At 53.5% G+C, this 14366-nt stretch overlaps 1 protein-coding gene across 1 annotated transcript in view; it reads right to left on the bottom strand.

Moving 5' to 3' along the window:
* The window catches only part of MEGF6 (multiple EGF like domains 6), a 76998-nt gene that overhangs the window by 28284 nt on the left and 34348 nt on the right, over positions 1–14366 (bottom strand). Inside the window, exon 4 of the mRNA XM_040084684.2 lies at positions 1831–1953. Within this exon, the coding sequence (XP_039940618.1) occupies positions 1831–1953 (123 nt within the window). The remainder of the gene's footprint in view (positions 1–1830; positions 1954–14366) is intronic.

Here is a 14366-nt window from a genome sequence, read left to right as displayed (position 1 = left end):
GCTCTGTGAAGGGGTGACGAATACACATGGACACGAGGACAGGCACAAATGTGTAAAGAGAAAAAGCCACCAGTGCTGAAATGAGAAAGCCCCACTTCAGATCCCGCTCTGTTGATGTTTTAGAAACATTATTAGATAATTATGCAGTGAGAGGTTTTTATCTGCCCTGCCTGGTCTGCTTTGCTTTCCTGGGTGCTCTGTATCCCAGGGGTACCAGCACCACAAACTCACTGCAGATCCTGCAGGCTCCGCTCCCCAGAGCTTCAGGAACTGCCCCACTCACTCCTATGGATCAGATTTCATGAACAGAGACCCCTCGCTTCTGGCAGACGAATTCCAGCGCTGCACATTATGGCAAACACTTGCTCACGAGTTTAATGCAAAGCAGGTTTGCAGCGCTGGGCACAGGCAGCAGGAGCAGGGCAGCCCTGCCGGGATCCCATGGGAACGCTCAGCTACACCAGCAGGGAAGCCTGGAGAGTGAAAGAAAATGACAGAAACTCCTCTTAAAGAAGAGATTCCTCCCCGTAGTGATCCATTTTACGCTTTCCCTGAAAAGCGTTCCACCTTCTAGGACCCGATGTCAGCCTGCCCCACGTTTTACTCCGCCGGGCGCGGGCGGCTGCGGGATCGCTGCACACCACAAGAAAGGGAGCGACATATTCCAGAGGCAATTAGGAGATGACAGACCACAGCACGCTTACATGTGAGCAGCAGCAGCGCATCACCCCGACACGAGTGCTGGAGCTCAGCGCTGGAGCAGCCGCCAGGCTCGGCTCTGTCCCTTACTCGCTATCCTTCTCCTTATGGATTTTTCCGGCGAAATATGGGGTGCTTGGGGACCTTAAATCTCACTGGTTTGGGTGTCATTACGTACTGGAGCCAGCTGTGGCCAGATGTGCGTCAGTGCAGGGCTGGGCACGGTGGGTGCAGCTTCCCTGGATGGGTTTTTCCTGCTCACATCACCGTTCCCAACCGGAGCACACAGGCTCGCACAGCGGACTCTGGAGCGTGACTGCGTTCCGAGAAAACCCAGCAAATGGTCTCTGCAAACACCATCGCCCGGGAATTCTTTCCACTTGCATGAAAATATCCCTCAAATGATGGAAAATGTCAAATGAAGCTGCGGGGGAGAAGTGGCTTAATTAAAACAGCCTCAGATGCTGGAGGCACACTCCAAGTTCCACTCTGAGCCTCCAGTTTAGGGCCAGCATACAACATTTCAAGGAATTGGCCCCAAAATCAGCTGCAGGGCAGACCTGGTGCCTGGATGGTGATGTTTGGACAAGCACCATGCAAGAGGATGCATGACCAACATCCAAGAGAGGGTTTTGGATTCTTATGGCCACAGTTCCCCACACAGACACCTTTATTGTCACTCGTCTGGCACATCTGCTGCCCACAGCATGGGCTGGGGAAATACTGAGGTCAAAACGAAGCCTGACTTGAAATTTCTCATAATTTCATTTATGTATCTCTTCTGAGAATGTCGTATCTGATTCATCCCGAACCAAAAGCAGAGGCACCAAAGCGCTTGAGAGTTACTTCTCCTGCACCAGAATAAACTCAGGGACAGCAAAGCAGCCCCGGTTGTACGTGACCACATGGAAGAACACCAAATGTTTGAACCCAGGGACAGAAACTGTGAGGGAAGACGCAGGGACAAGAGCAGCACACAATCCACCAGCATTTTTTCATACTCCAGGCACAGAGGGTGGGTGAGACTGAGGAAATCAAGGTTTTCTGTACACTGCCGTGGATTTACCGGTAGGAAAAGGGCTGCAAAGAACAAGGAAAGGAATTTCCAAGGAATTTTCAGGGGAGCCTTACCGAGGCAGGTCCTGCCGTCTGTGTGCAGGCGGAAGCCGGGCCGGCACTCACAGTAGTAGGAGCCCAAGGTGTTCACACACCGGTGCTGGCAGCCCCCGTTGTGCACCTGGCACTCGTCAACATCTGCAAAGAAACAAGGGAGAAGTGGGCAAAAACTCGGGGCAGCGGACAGGAAGGTGTCTGAGCTCAGGGATGTTTAATCTCTGTTGCCGACTCTGGATCTGAGAAATGAATGCAAAGGGAACAAGGTTGGCCATTTTGTTATGTTCAGTCAGTCAAGCTACTTGTGAAATTCCAGGGACAAACCTGGTGAACAACAGCCACAAAAACTCAATCTTATTTGTCAGTCAGCACAAACCATCCTCATCAGATCACCCGACAATGGTCACAGTTCCCACCGACTCCAAGATAATGGATTAATTCATATTTTACACTTCCCAGCTTGTCAAAGGAAATTTTAAATTTCTGAGGCAGATTCCTTCCTGTGCCATGATCAGAAACATGGAGACGATGTGGACAGAGCAGCACAGTTCCTCAATTCCTGCCATTTGTGGGTGTGCACAGGCGTGCACAGGTGTGCACCTACACAGCCTTTCAGACTGGAAAGGATCTGAATCGAACAGCAAAGCACCCAACCAGCCATTCCCTTCCCCATGGAGAGAAAAAAACTCCAGCAGCTTGGAGAGAAAAACTCCAGCAGCTTTGTGTCTCTTCGTGTTTCTCTTTGCACTTTCTGCGCCTCCAGCTCGCCCGTGCCCCTCCCAGCCAGGACGGCCCCGAGCCGAGCCCAGTTCCCATCTCCGTCCCATCCACGACTGTTACTAAGAAGATAAAGAAACATTTCCTGAGTGAATCACGGCAGGGTGGGGAGCCGGCCGTGTCCTCGCACGCCAGAGGTGCAGGAACGTGCCCAGCGCCGCGCCCACGCCCGCCCTGGCAGCGCCCGCTGCCCCGGCCGAGCTCTGCTTCGCCCGCAGCTCCCGCTGCGCAGGCAAAGGGCACGAAGGAAAAAGAGCAACACGGCCTCGGCTGAGCCAAACTTCACGCTCATCAGATGAATTGCCAAGAAAATCAGCCAGCAGCAAGGGAAGGTCGGGGTCAGGGACGGAAGGGGAAACGAAGCGGGAAAGGTGACGCCGGCTCGAGTCGGTGTTTCTGAGCTCTGCAGTGGTAATGCGAAATTGCCCTTTTCTCAGAACACTTTTCTTAGGAAGGCTTAAAACAGTAAAATCTGAAGCTCTGAGACCATAAAAACTCTTCCTGCCCCCAGTGATACCCAGGGAACCCCCCGCCTTGTCTTGGTCCTGCTGCACTGGCCATGCTGGGCTCCTCCTGCAGAGCTCCCACTGCAGCTGTGGCCTCCATCAACACAGCAAAACGCTCATTTCTGTCGTGCCAACCCTCTGCTTTATTCAGCAGACTGAGCCTTTTAGGAGGCTTTGGTATTTTCTTCCTGCTTTTTTCCAAGACAATACTGAAAGAAAGGAAAATGAATATATTTTTGAGGTGAAACATTAAGCTTTGAGTGATGCTCTCTGAAGAGTGAGCCAAAGCCAAAGTGGCTTTTCAAAGGGAAAAATGTGATGGCATGAGTCTGAGATGCTGGTCAAAGCAACCTAATTCTGATTAAATCATTTTCCCCTGCACACGCTTGGGGTACTGCAGAGCCCTGGAGCCCCTGAGGCACTCCCTACTCATCTCTGTGGGCAGGATTAGCTGTTAATACACAGAACTGGCTCTGTTCAGCTCCAGAACAGGAAAACTGGGGTTTGGGAAGGTTTTATGTAGCATAATAAAGTTTTTTGGTCTGAATTTAAATGACTATTCCACTGCTTCCCTTCAACTCTAATCTGAAACCGTAGAGAATTTACTGTCCAAGAAACTTTGTGATGTGTTGAGTAAACTTCTTGCTTTCACCCCATTACTCACACTCAGTAATTTTACATCTCCTCTCTCCGTGTCTCCTCTTCCCCTTTTGTACTTTTCACCCTCTAAATCTCCATGATTCCAGAGCGCTGTCCCCATCCCAGCCTCCTCCTGGCCTGGCAGAGCGCTGTGGCCGTAGAATCACCCATCACCTTCCCTGCCACCACCGCCACGTAACCCACCCCAGAGCCTCCCTCATCTCCTCTGCGGTACCAGGGAGATTTTGGGACACCCTGCACGATGGTGTGACCAAAATAAAACTGTCCCCGGGGGCAGCGAGGGGGCAGATCCACCAGCCAACCCCGGCAGCATCTCCAGGCGTGCCCGAGGCAAACCAGTGAGGGAGGCAGCCGGGAACAGGGACTGGGAAGCAGCAGGAGCTGCTCCCAGGGCCAGGAGGAGCAGCTCTGGGAAGGGTCACGTTGTCCCTGGTGCAGGTGCTGGCAGCAGGACCCGGAGCCCTACGTGACACCGAGCGAGCTGCGGTTCGTGGCACGGCGGGGTTATTTTCCTACTGGAGAGCTGACAAAATCTGGTTGGAATTAATAATACCAAAGGAGAGAAAATGAGAAGCATACAGGCTTCTCTTCAGCTGACTCTGAGCAAGCCAGAGCCGTGCCAGGAGGGAGTTGGCCAAGCCCTGCTCTGCGTGCACAGGGCAGTGGGTGCCAGGCAAAGCCAACTGAGGCAGGAGCCCAGCGCAGCCAGGGCTGGGGAGTGGGGCTTGGATCATTGGGCAGGAAAATCTCTCTGCTGTGTAAAGAAACTGGAGTCCGTGTCTTCTGCAAGGAGGGCTCATCCCAGCCTCTGCCCCGAGCAGAAACAATCCCTGAAACCTCAGATACCTACATGGACTAACACAGGTAATACAGAAATCAAACATAGGGAAGATGAACCAAAAAAAAAAAAAAAAGAAAAGAGGCACAGAGCGAGGAGATGGCTTTGGCTGGCTGCGATCCCTGAACACACACAGGTCCTGCCAGAGTGAATACTGATTTATGTCCAACCAGGGGGAAGAAAGTGGCAACAGCAGCTCTGCAAAGTATTAAATATTTGGTACAGAGGCAGTTTATCTCCTTGCAGGGCTGAGGAGGAGGAGATGGATCCCAGCTGGAAGCACAGGCAGGAGGAACACTTCGCTCTGGCTGAGCTGCAGTGCCAGGCTTTAATCCCTGCAGCAATTAGCCTGGATTACAGAGCAGGGCTGCAGGGAAAAGGTTAATTAAAATCCATCGAGATGAGCATGTGTGGGATTTAGTGACTTTATCTTTTCCAGTACCAGTTTGTTGAAGATAATTCAGCAATTTCAAGAAGTAAAAAGACTGGATGGAGAGGACCCAACAGCCCCTGCTCCTGGGCAGGGGAGCACAGCCGTCCCACACTATGGACACAGATGAAAGTGAAAAAACCCTCTGCACTACTTCATTTCTTGCATGTGTCACACAGTCCCAACACGAATAACCTGAGGAATTCGGATGCCCCGTTATTCCACACTCCCTGTGTGCAGACAAAACAGCCATGGCAAGGTCCAACAGTGCAAGGAGGCCACGGCAGAGGACAAGGCTTCATCCCCTCTCTGCTACCCGGGAAGATTTTTTTCTCCTCTAGGCTGGGAAGGTGAGTGACTCACTGGAGGGAAGGGAAAGGACATTTGGGGCAGTCAGAGCACCTCCACACCCTCAGGTCTCATCTCATCCTAAACCAGGCATTTGAGAAAGCCCTGAAAGCACTTAAAGAGCTGCAGGGAGTTATTGAAGCCAGTGCTCCTTCCACTGCGGGTGGGAGATGCCCAGAGCTTTCCCACAGCCCCTGAGCCACCCTCAGCAGCAGATTCCAAAGGCACCTCAGGAATGGATGCTTTAGAGCTTTAGAGCTTTAGAGCTTTAGAGCTTTAGAACAATCTGATGGAGTGGAAACACCGCCTCAGTCCCTGGCTTTGTCCTCGGCTCACCTTTTCCTGCCCCAGGAAAGATGGAGCTGGGAGAGTCGCCCAGCTCCCACTTGTGCTCCCCTGTCCGCCTGGGGATGGGGCTGTAATTAGGAATTACTCAGTGTGGAGCAGAGGTGCACGCAGCAACAAGCACCCGGACTTGCTCTGAACTTGCTGCTGCTCTCAGCCTCTCCAGCCTTCTTTCATCACTGTTTTAGGCCATTCCCTGTGCAGGCTGTCGCTCTGAGTGAAATGCAGCCCCGTGCCATGCTGTGGAAGCTGACGGATTCCCAGACACGGACCTGGGAATGGAACCCCCGGGTGGAAATGCAGGTCGCTGCTGAAGGAGCTAATGGAAAACGGTCAAACAACAGCTCTGCTGGTTTCTGGCTGCTTCAGAGGTTCACCGAGAGGATATCACAGCACCAGCTCCACGTCACTGTGATGATGGATTGCGAGTCCCCTGCAGAGCACAAAGCTCCTCCTGTAAGGGCGGCTGTGCCGGGACACAACACCCAGCGCTGCCATCAGCCATTGCAGCGACACCGGGGCCCAGCAGAGCCCTGTCTGCACACACGGGGCACATCAAGGCACCCCAGACCTCAGTGAAAGCTGCAGGGTTACTGCACAAAGCAGCTCCTCACTCTCCTGTCACACACAGAGCCGCCGGTGACGCGCGCACAGCGGAGCCTTGTGCTGCGGCAGCCGCCGGCTGAGGGGACACGGCTGTGGGGGCTGCAGGGAAACCAGCACACAGACCCTAAAAATCACACCAAGAAAACATCTGGGGACCCTAACAGTGCACCAAGAGAGCTCCTCTTACCTGTCAAAGAAAAGCTTGGAGGAAAAATTAACCAAATTAACCAAAGCCGCAGTGATACCGGTTCAGGATGAGTCACGAGATGGATGAACGTGAGAAAACCCCTCAGCTGTGCAGCCCCAGAGGCACCTCACACCAGGGACAAAGCCAGGCATGCACAGAGCTACCTGGCCACGGAGCTGAGAGGAGCAGAATCAGGACCAGGACCTGAGGAATTCTGCATTAGGGAAGGGAAGGCTGGATCCAGCACAAAGCTGGATCTCGGGAGCTTCTCTTGGAGAGTTCCTTTGAGCCAACACAGTTGGATGGAGACAGCAAACACAATCTGAGTTTGAGACAAACATCTGATCTATAAATAACAAAGCAGCGACTCGCCCCTTTCTGAAGGTCTGGCACATCTCACAACTATTCTGATTCACTTTTTAACCGACTGCTTGGGGCATTTATTTATTAGCATTATCTCAGGATGAGCTAATGCATTCCTTGATGTCGACATTACGCCCAAGCATCCCAATTCTTTAACGACCTTCACATATCCTCTATTATTTCCTAAATCTCCACCAGCTTTTCCTGCCATGGAGGCAGAGCTGAGCGTGCACAGAGAAGGAAGGGGAGGTGCAGAGGCAGAACTCACACCTGGTTCTGCATTCCCATCTCCCTCCCCACAAAGCCCCGTGCAATGGGAGCCCCAAGGGCTCCATCCCCTCCACCTGCTCCATGGGAAGTCTGGCCAAGCGCTTCCCACGCTGCAGCAGGCTGGGAATTGGCTTCCAAAAGACGCTGAGGCTGAATGTTCCAGTGTGGTGATCCCTGACACGGCTCCTCTGCCCGCATCCCCCAGCCGTGCCCAGCTCCCCGCTCTGGCTGCTGCTGCCAGAGGATTCCCTGTGCACAAATCCCAACCCCAGGTAACACCGAGCCCTGCCGCGTGTGAGAACCTGCTGAGAACGCTCACACAACCCTGACAAACCCACAGCCTTGCCAAGAGAGAGAACGGCATTGCTTTTTCATGTTAAAAACGTCTCAAATTTCACTTTTTGCCCCGAACTGGGGCAAGATCCTTTGGAGCCAAGGGAAAAACAAATCTACGTACCCTAGCAAAATGCACAGATTTGGCTTTTTAAGGAATGTGGCACAGGAGCTATCTTTAACCGAGCTGGACAGCAACAGATGTGAAGAAACTCCTGTTTCTCTCCCTCTCTGCCAAGAACTGATTTTTTCAGAGTAAGAAATGCACTGAATAATAATAATAACAATAATAATAACAATAGCAATAATAACAATAACGATGATGTAAACATAAATATAATAATCCAAAGCACTGTATACACAACCAAGTCACTAGTCTGTCACCTGGGTGGCCGCCAGCCTGGGACCCCCACCCGGCAGCTGGGGGATCTGGGGACAACCCCGTCGAGGCAGAGCCCTGCAGGGAGCCCCAGCCCGGCCACACAGAATCCGACAAGAGCCTGGTTCTTCTCCTCCCCAGGCCACCCGGTCCCCCACGTACCTGGCCGCAGGTCGGGGTACCCCGCTCGCCCCAGGTAGCAGGGGTAGCAGCTCCTCCACAGGTAGCGGTAGTGCTCGCCCGAGGAGCCCGGGATGCCGCCCAGGCAGCCCAGGCACCACAGCAGCGCCCAGGGCCGGCCCATGACCGCGGCACGGAGCGGGGATGGAGCGGGGATGGAGCGGGGATTGGAGCGGCACGGAGCGGGGATGGAGCGGGGATTGGAGCGGGGATGGAGCGGGGATGGAGCGGGGATGGAGCGGGGATTGGAGCGGGGATGGAGCGGGGATGGAGCGGGGATGGAGCGGGGATTGGAGCGGGGATTGGAGCGGGGATGGAGCGGGGATGGAGCGGCACGGAGAGGGGCTGGAGTGGGGATTGGAGCGGGGATGGAGCGGGGATTGGAGCGGGGATTGGAGCGGGGATTGGAGCGGGGATTGGAGCGGCACGGAGCGGGGATGGAGCGGGGATTGGAGCGGGGATGGAGCGGGGATTGGAGCGGGGATTGGAGCGGGGATGGAGCGGGGATTGGAGCGGGGACAGAGTGGGGATTGGAGCGGGGACGGAGCTCAGACAGAATGCGGACGGAGCTCAGAAAATGCGGACGGAACTCAGACAACGCGGACGGAGCGGAACAGAACGGGTCTGGAGCGGGACAGAACGGGTCTGGAGCGGACGGGGCAGGGATGGAGCGGGACGGGGCAGGGATGGGGCAGGGACGGGGCAGGGATGGGGCAGGGACGGGACGCAGCCCCGACGCGGCCGCCGCGGGACGGAGCAGAGGGATGCGCGGGGCGGTGCGGGGCGGTTCTGCCGTGGGGGCGGTGCCGCTCCGCCCTCCGCAGGTACCGCCGGCCCCGGCAGCGCCCCGGACCCCCCCGGAACCCCCCGGCACGGGCGGGACGAGCCCCGGAGTGCTGCCGGCCCCGAGCTGCCCCCGCAGCCCACGCGTGGAGCAACGCGACCCTGCCGAGGCGAGGGACCCACGGCCAGTCCGGCCCCGGGGCTCCACCCCGAAACAAACCCGCGGATCTGCCGCGAACCAGGCTGAGGAGGGATGGAAGGAGGGCAGCGGTGATCAGGGTCTCCCCCCGGAGCACCAGGCTGGCGTGGGGGCTCCGGGGTCACACCAAACACGGGGTGTTCCACGGTGGAAGTGCCTCGTTGGCATCACACCCCCCAAAAAAACAACGCCAGCTCCTGAAACAGCCCCCAACACCAAATGTGGGCCGGGCTGTTCTTAAAATAACGACAAAAAGCAAACCTTAATCGCCAAATTTAAGCTGAAATGAGGAACAGCCACCGTGAGTGCTCCAAAGAAAACCATAATGCTCATTCCCGTTTCCTGCAAGAGGGAGAATTTTATTTTACCTTTTTCATTAAATAAGAAGTCAGAATAACTTATTGGATTTTCCAGAGGCAAGCTCAAAAGCCTCATTTAACTTTCTGGAATGTTTTGAAACAATGTGCTCACAGGGCTGAGCTGGGGGGAGCAGGCCCTGCTACTTTGAGACGTTTTCACAGTATTATTTGGCCATAGTAAAATTCCAAATTAAAACTTGTGGTTTAGGCTGCAACGAATAGCATTCCATGAAAGAAAATTTTGAAACAAGATGAATGCAGGAAGAAAACAGGGATTTCATGCTATTGCTGCAGCAATTTCCAAGGGAAGGTGGACTCCAGTCACGAGTCCCCTTTGCTGATTGTTCCAAGAGCAGCTTCCCGACATTTCAAGGGACCACTTCAACTCGTCTTAATGTTTACACAGGGCAGCAGCCCACATGCTTCTCGTTAATGTTTTGATTTTAACAAAAATAACAGGCAAATTTTCGACTCAGTTACTTTGTGGAGAATAAAGAAGAAAAAAAAAAAAAAAAAAAAAAAAAAAAGAGTCACCCCTCTGAAGGATGCTGTGAATGTTTGGAAATGGTCTGGAGAAGTCCAGCCTGATGTGCTGCACGCACGCCTTGCTCAAGCTGCCTGGTGGGCCCACCAGAGTCCCCAGGGAGATGCTCGGCACTGAGAAAGCAAAGAGATGGGCAGGGGACGGACAGGAGAAGGGGAAATGTGCACAGGGGTCACTGAGAGCCACCAGAAATTCCAGCTGCACCACCCCTGCCCTGTTGTGCTGCCTTCCAGCAGCCCTGGCTGCGCACAGACACGCTGCCACCCTGCCAGGAGCCACTTTCAGTCCATTAAGTACTTCACCCGTTCCAAAATACCCCGTGGCAAGGCAGGGATTGTCCCTGCCGGCCCAGAGCAGGGAACGCTGCGCTGCCACGGGGAGCAGACACCGCTCCTGTAAACGTCTCTGGAGGCGCTGACAAGCAGAAATGAACGTGGCCACAGAGCTGTGGAAAATGGGCCAGGCCGGCTTCTTCTGTTCAGAAACGTAACCAAGACCTGTCTATCTGAAATTATCCTTGCCTGGGATGCAGATGGGTCACGGTGAGTCCCTTCCAGGGAGCTTTCCTGGGAATCCCTCCCGCAGCTCCCAACAAAGAGCGCTGGCTCCTCAGCCCGCAGTGACAAACCCGTGATAAAAACCTCAGCACGGTGAGAGGCTCAGGCTCCTCCAGACGGTTCAGAGGCACAGCACAGGCACCAAAAAGGGCCTGAACACAACCTGAGCCCTGCTTATGTAATAAGTTATGCTTGGCCAGGTCGGACCCAGCTCCAGCTTCCTCCTCACCTAATTTACTTCAACTGATTGAGTACCGAGGGCTCTTTGGAGTGTGGCAATGCACGAGGATCGGCAGCAGGTCATCACTGCTGCCTGGGGAATGAGCCAGGAGAACACCAACACCCTTCAGCAGGACTGAGATGGGCTGAACCCCCGATTCTCGTGGAATCTCAGTCAGGTTCAGTCTTAAAATTCTTGTAAGGACCCGAACAAATCAGAGCTGGTGATGCTCATCACCAGCAGCATCAGAGTTACTTCATCCTTCCACAGACAGGGTCAACCTGCTCAGGTAAACAGGAGTGCTGGAATCTTCATCCTAAACCAACCCAGACCCTGAACAATGTTTCTTCTGACATTTTTAAAAAAAAAGGACTCCAGAGTAAAGGAAATGGCCAGATGGAGACTGGGAAAGCAGAAACATGCAGGAGATGGAACGTGGAAGAGGTGAGGAAAGGAAGAAGCTGAAGGATGAGGTCTGTGATTTGGGGCCAGCATGCTCAAATATATTCCAGACAGGTTTTTGAACTTCTTTATGTGTAATATTAGCTGGGAACTAAACTGAGACCCCCATGTGCTGAGTCAGGTTTATTACGCACAATCCAGCTAAAATGTGAATTTTGGAGCTAATGCCCTCGTCCTATGAAGGCCATGAAAAGTACAAATATACTTCTCTATGTCAAGTGGTGCTTAGAGGGATAAAATAAACAAGAGCTTGTGAGAATTGTGGTTTGGGGGTTGGTTTATGACGTTTTCTAAGAGCTCTCCACTGCGCCGCTCCAACGCGCCTGCTGCTGGGGCAGAGCCCAGGGCACATCAACACCTGAGCTCCCCTAGAACCTGCCATCCTCAAAAACCATCGTAACACAGCAAACCTGGTTGTTTCCTGTAAAAAAAACCCAACACACGTTGTCCCCAAAGCACTCTGCAGACAGCTTTTCCACTGGAGATCGGATCACAAATCCAGGCCATGCCCATGGCTCCTCCTGGCACAGATTCCAGGAGCAACTGGGCATCCCTTTGGATGCAGCTGTAAGGGATGCCGAGCCCCTGCTCTGGCCTGTCCTCCCCCAGCTGTTCTGTTCCCCTCCTCACTGCTCACCAGGAAAACAGCACCACAAAAAAAAGAAAAAAAGGTATGAAGTGCTTTGTTTGGGGAAGAGACCAAATATTTAGGAGTTTCTCCCAAACTTGTTGCATTTGTGATTCTCCTGAGAGTGTTCCCTTCCTCCCTGCGGAGTGAACCAGCACCTGACCAGCTGTGTACTATTAATATTGGTAAAAGAGAATTATTACCACACAAACTGCATTTCTCTGCCACTCTGGATCGCTGATTCCAAGCTGGTAAATAAAGATGGGAGCTGGTGCCACCTGGGGACTCGGTGCCAGCACTCAGGGAGGTGCTCAGACCAATCCCCCATGGCACAGCACTGACTGGCTCCTCTCCTGGTGGCCTGAGCAAAGCAGCCCAGCACTGGATAAACCCCTGCCAGCTGCAATCCCTTTGGCTCGGAAGGGAACACAGACTGGAGAGGCAAAGGCTGCTGCTGTCAGGCTGTTCCGGGGCAGGAATCACTCCCCAGCAAGGTGCCAGGTGAGGGATGAGCAGCAGTGCGCACCCACACGGACATGGAGCCCAACCCTGCGTGGTGGGGACCGGCTGGGGGCTCCTGGGGCTCAGGAAGTGTCACATCCCAGCACTCCTGACAAACCAGCTGAGCTCCCACAGCCAAACACAGCCAGAGGTTCTGATCTTTCCTTGCAGGGCTCAGATTCCCCCTCCGCTCGAGGTTGCAGACTTCAGCCAACCAAGCACAGCCCCGGCATGAAAGGAACTCCTGGGTTTGCCCTGTGATCCTGCAATGGCTCCCCACCCACTGCCTGTGCTGCTGCTGGGAGTGAATCAACACAATTCAGGCAATTCTGGGCAGGAAAAGCAGCACACTGAGCTACAGCATCCTTCTGCTTCTGGCCAGAGGTCAGGCTGGGAAGCTCTTCGAGATGAAGTTTCCTCCTTCAAAACCTCTCCTACCTTAGCAGCACATTCCGGTCCCTGGTATTTTCCTGCCTCTGCACACAAAGCTGATGCTACTGCAGAGCAGTTTGTCCAGCAGACACTTCAGAGAGAACTCTGAAAGTCCCAGCTCGATGTCACTCTGGGCCAGGAACCAAATCCCGAGGATGAAGGGATTTTAACCGCCGACCTCTGAACCCACAGCTCCTCTTCTTGGGCCACCCTCGGGAGAGGTGCGAGCTCCAAACCCTCCCAGCCAACACAGGGCTCCAAATATCTGACCCTGTGGTTTGGAGCTCAGGCAGCTTTATTCAGGCTCCATCAGGACTCTGACCAGCGCAAGCTGAATATTTTTTGCAAACTGTAAACATTAATCAGTGCCTGAAACTCTCCCCGTCTGCACAAACACAGATCCAAGCCCGTCCACTCCTGAAAACATGCGAGAGCACGTGGGGAGTCTGGAAAGAGCTTCTTATCTGATGTAAAAATAGAAATTAATGTAAAAAGTGGTGAGGACAGCAGGGTCCCCCCCGCTGACACGGTAATGGGGTTGTTTGAGAAACGCAGCCGTGGGGGAAAAACTCAACACCCACTTTGCTGGGGTGAAAAGATTTACACTCGAGCAAAGCAGGAGGGAGGCAGCCCAGTGCAAACTCTTCTCTCACTTAATTTAAGGCTTAATCTTCCCCAAGTGTCCCATTTTGGCACGGTGAGACCTGCAGACAGGGCAAATCCACACAGGATGGATGAGGGGCTCCAGGAGGACGAGGGCACTCAGGGCACCCACCGCCCCCTGCCCCCAGAGGCGACAGGGGAGAGACAGGGAGCAAAGAGCTACAAATTATCCCAAGAGTATGTGCAAAGGGATTCACACTGCCCCCAGCCACCCTAAAAGTATAAGGAATAAAGAAAAAAAAAAAAAAAAAAAAAGGGAAAAGAAAATTTAAAAAAAAAAAAAAAAGGATTGCTTGTTTCCACCAAAATCCCGAACCTCTTAATCATCAGAGAAGCTAATCCTCATCGGGGGAATTCTGGGGAAACTGGAAATATTTTCGCTTGGCTAAGATAAGGGCAGAGCTGTTTATTTCACACATCTCTACAGTGATACAGAGCCAGGAAATACTTTTCAGTTATTTTCAACAAAACAAGACAAATGTACCAAATTGGCAAGAAAGTGACATTTTTTGCTGTGGAATTCTTTAATGTCCGAACCGATGTCCACAGAAACAGCTCTTTCCCCGTTCGTCAGCAATCTTTGCTAATTATTTGAATACTTTTGGCCTTCTGCTAAGCAAACCAGCACCGAAAATATGCAAAAACTCTGCCACAAAGCCACGACCATCCAAAGCAACCCTGAGCGTGCCCCGGGCGGGTGTTTCGATGTCTCTCCAGGAAATCTGGGGGTTTGGCGCTCTGGGGAAGGTGCTTCCCCTGGCCTGTCCGTGAATCCTGGAGCTGTGACACGATCCAAAAAGCTGTAATCGTGCTCTTGGCTCTGGTGAGCAAAGAGCTTTTTGCATTTCTCTGACTCCGAGCCGAACCAGCAGCGCTCGCACAGATGGAAGCGCCGGGAAGATCCCACCCGGAGCATGGCAGGGCACGTTCCAGCTGCGGGAGCCCAAGGGGCCACGTGGAGCACAGCTGGCTCCTCTCCTGGTG

This window comes from Hirundo rustica, chromosome 22, assembly GCF_015227805.2.
Source record: "Hirundo rustica isolate bHirRus1 chromosome 22, bHirRus1.pri.v3, whole genome shotgun sequence".
Classification (NCBI taxonomy): domain Eukaryota; kingdom Metazoa; phylum Chordata; class Aves; order Passeriformes; family Hirundinidae; genus Hirundo; species Hirundo rustica.
This window is presented reverse-complemented; position numbering and strand designations above follow the sequence as displayed.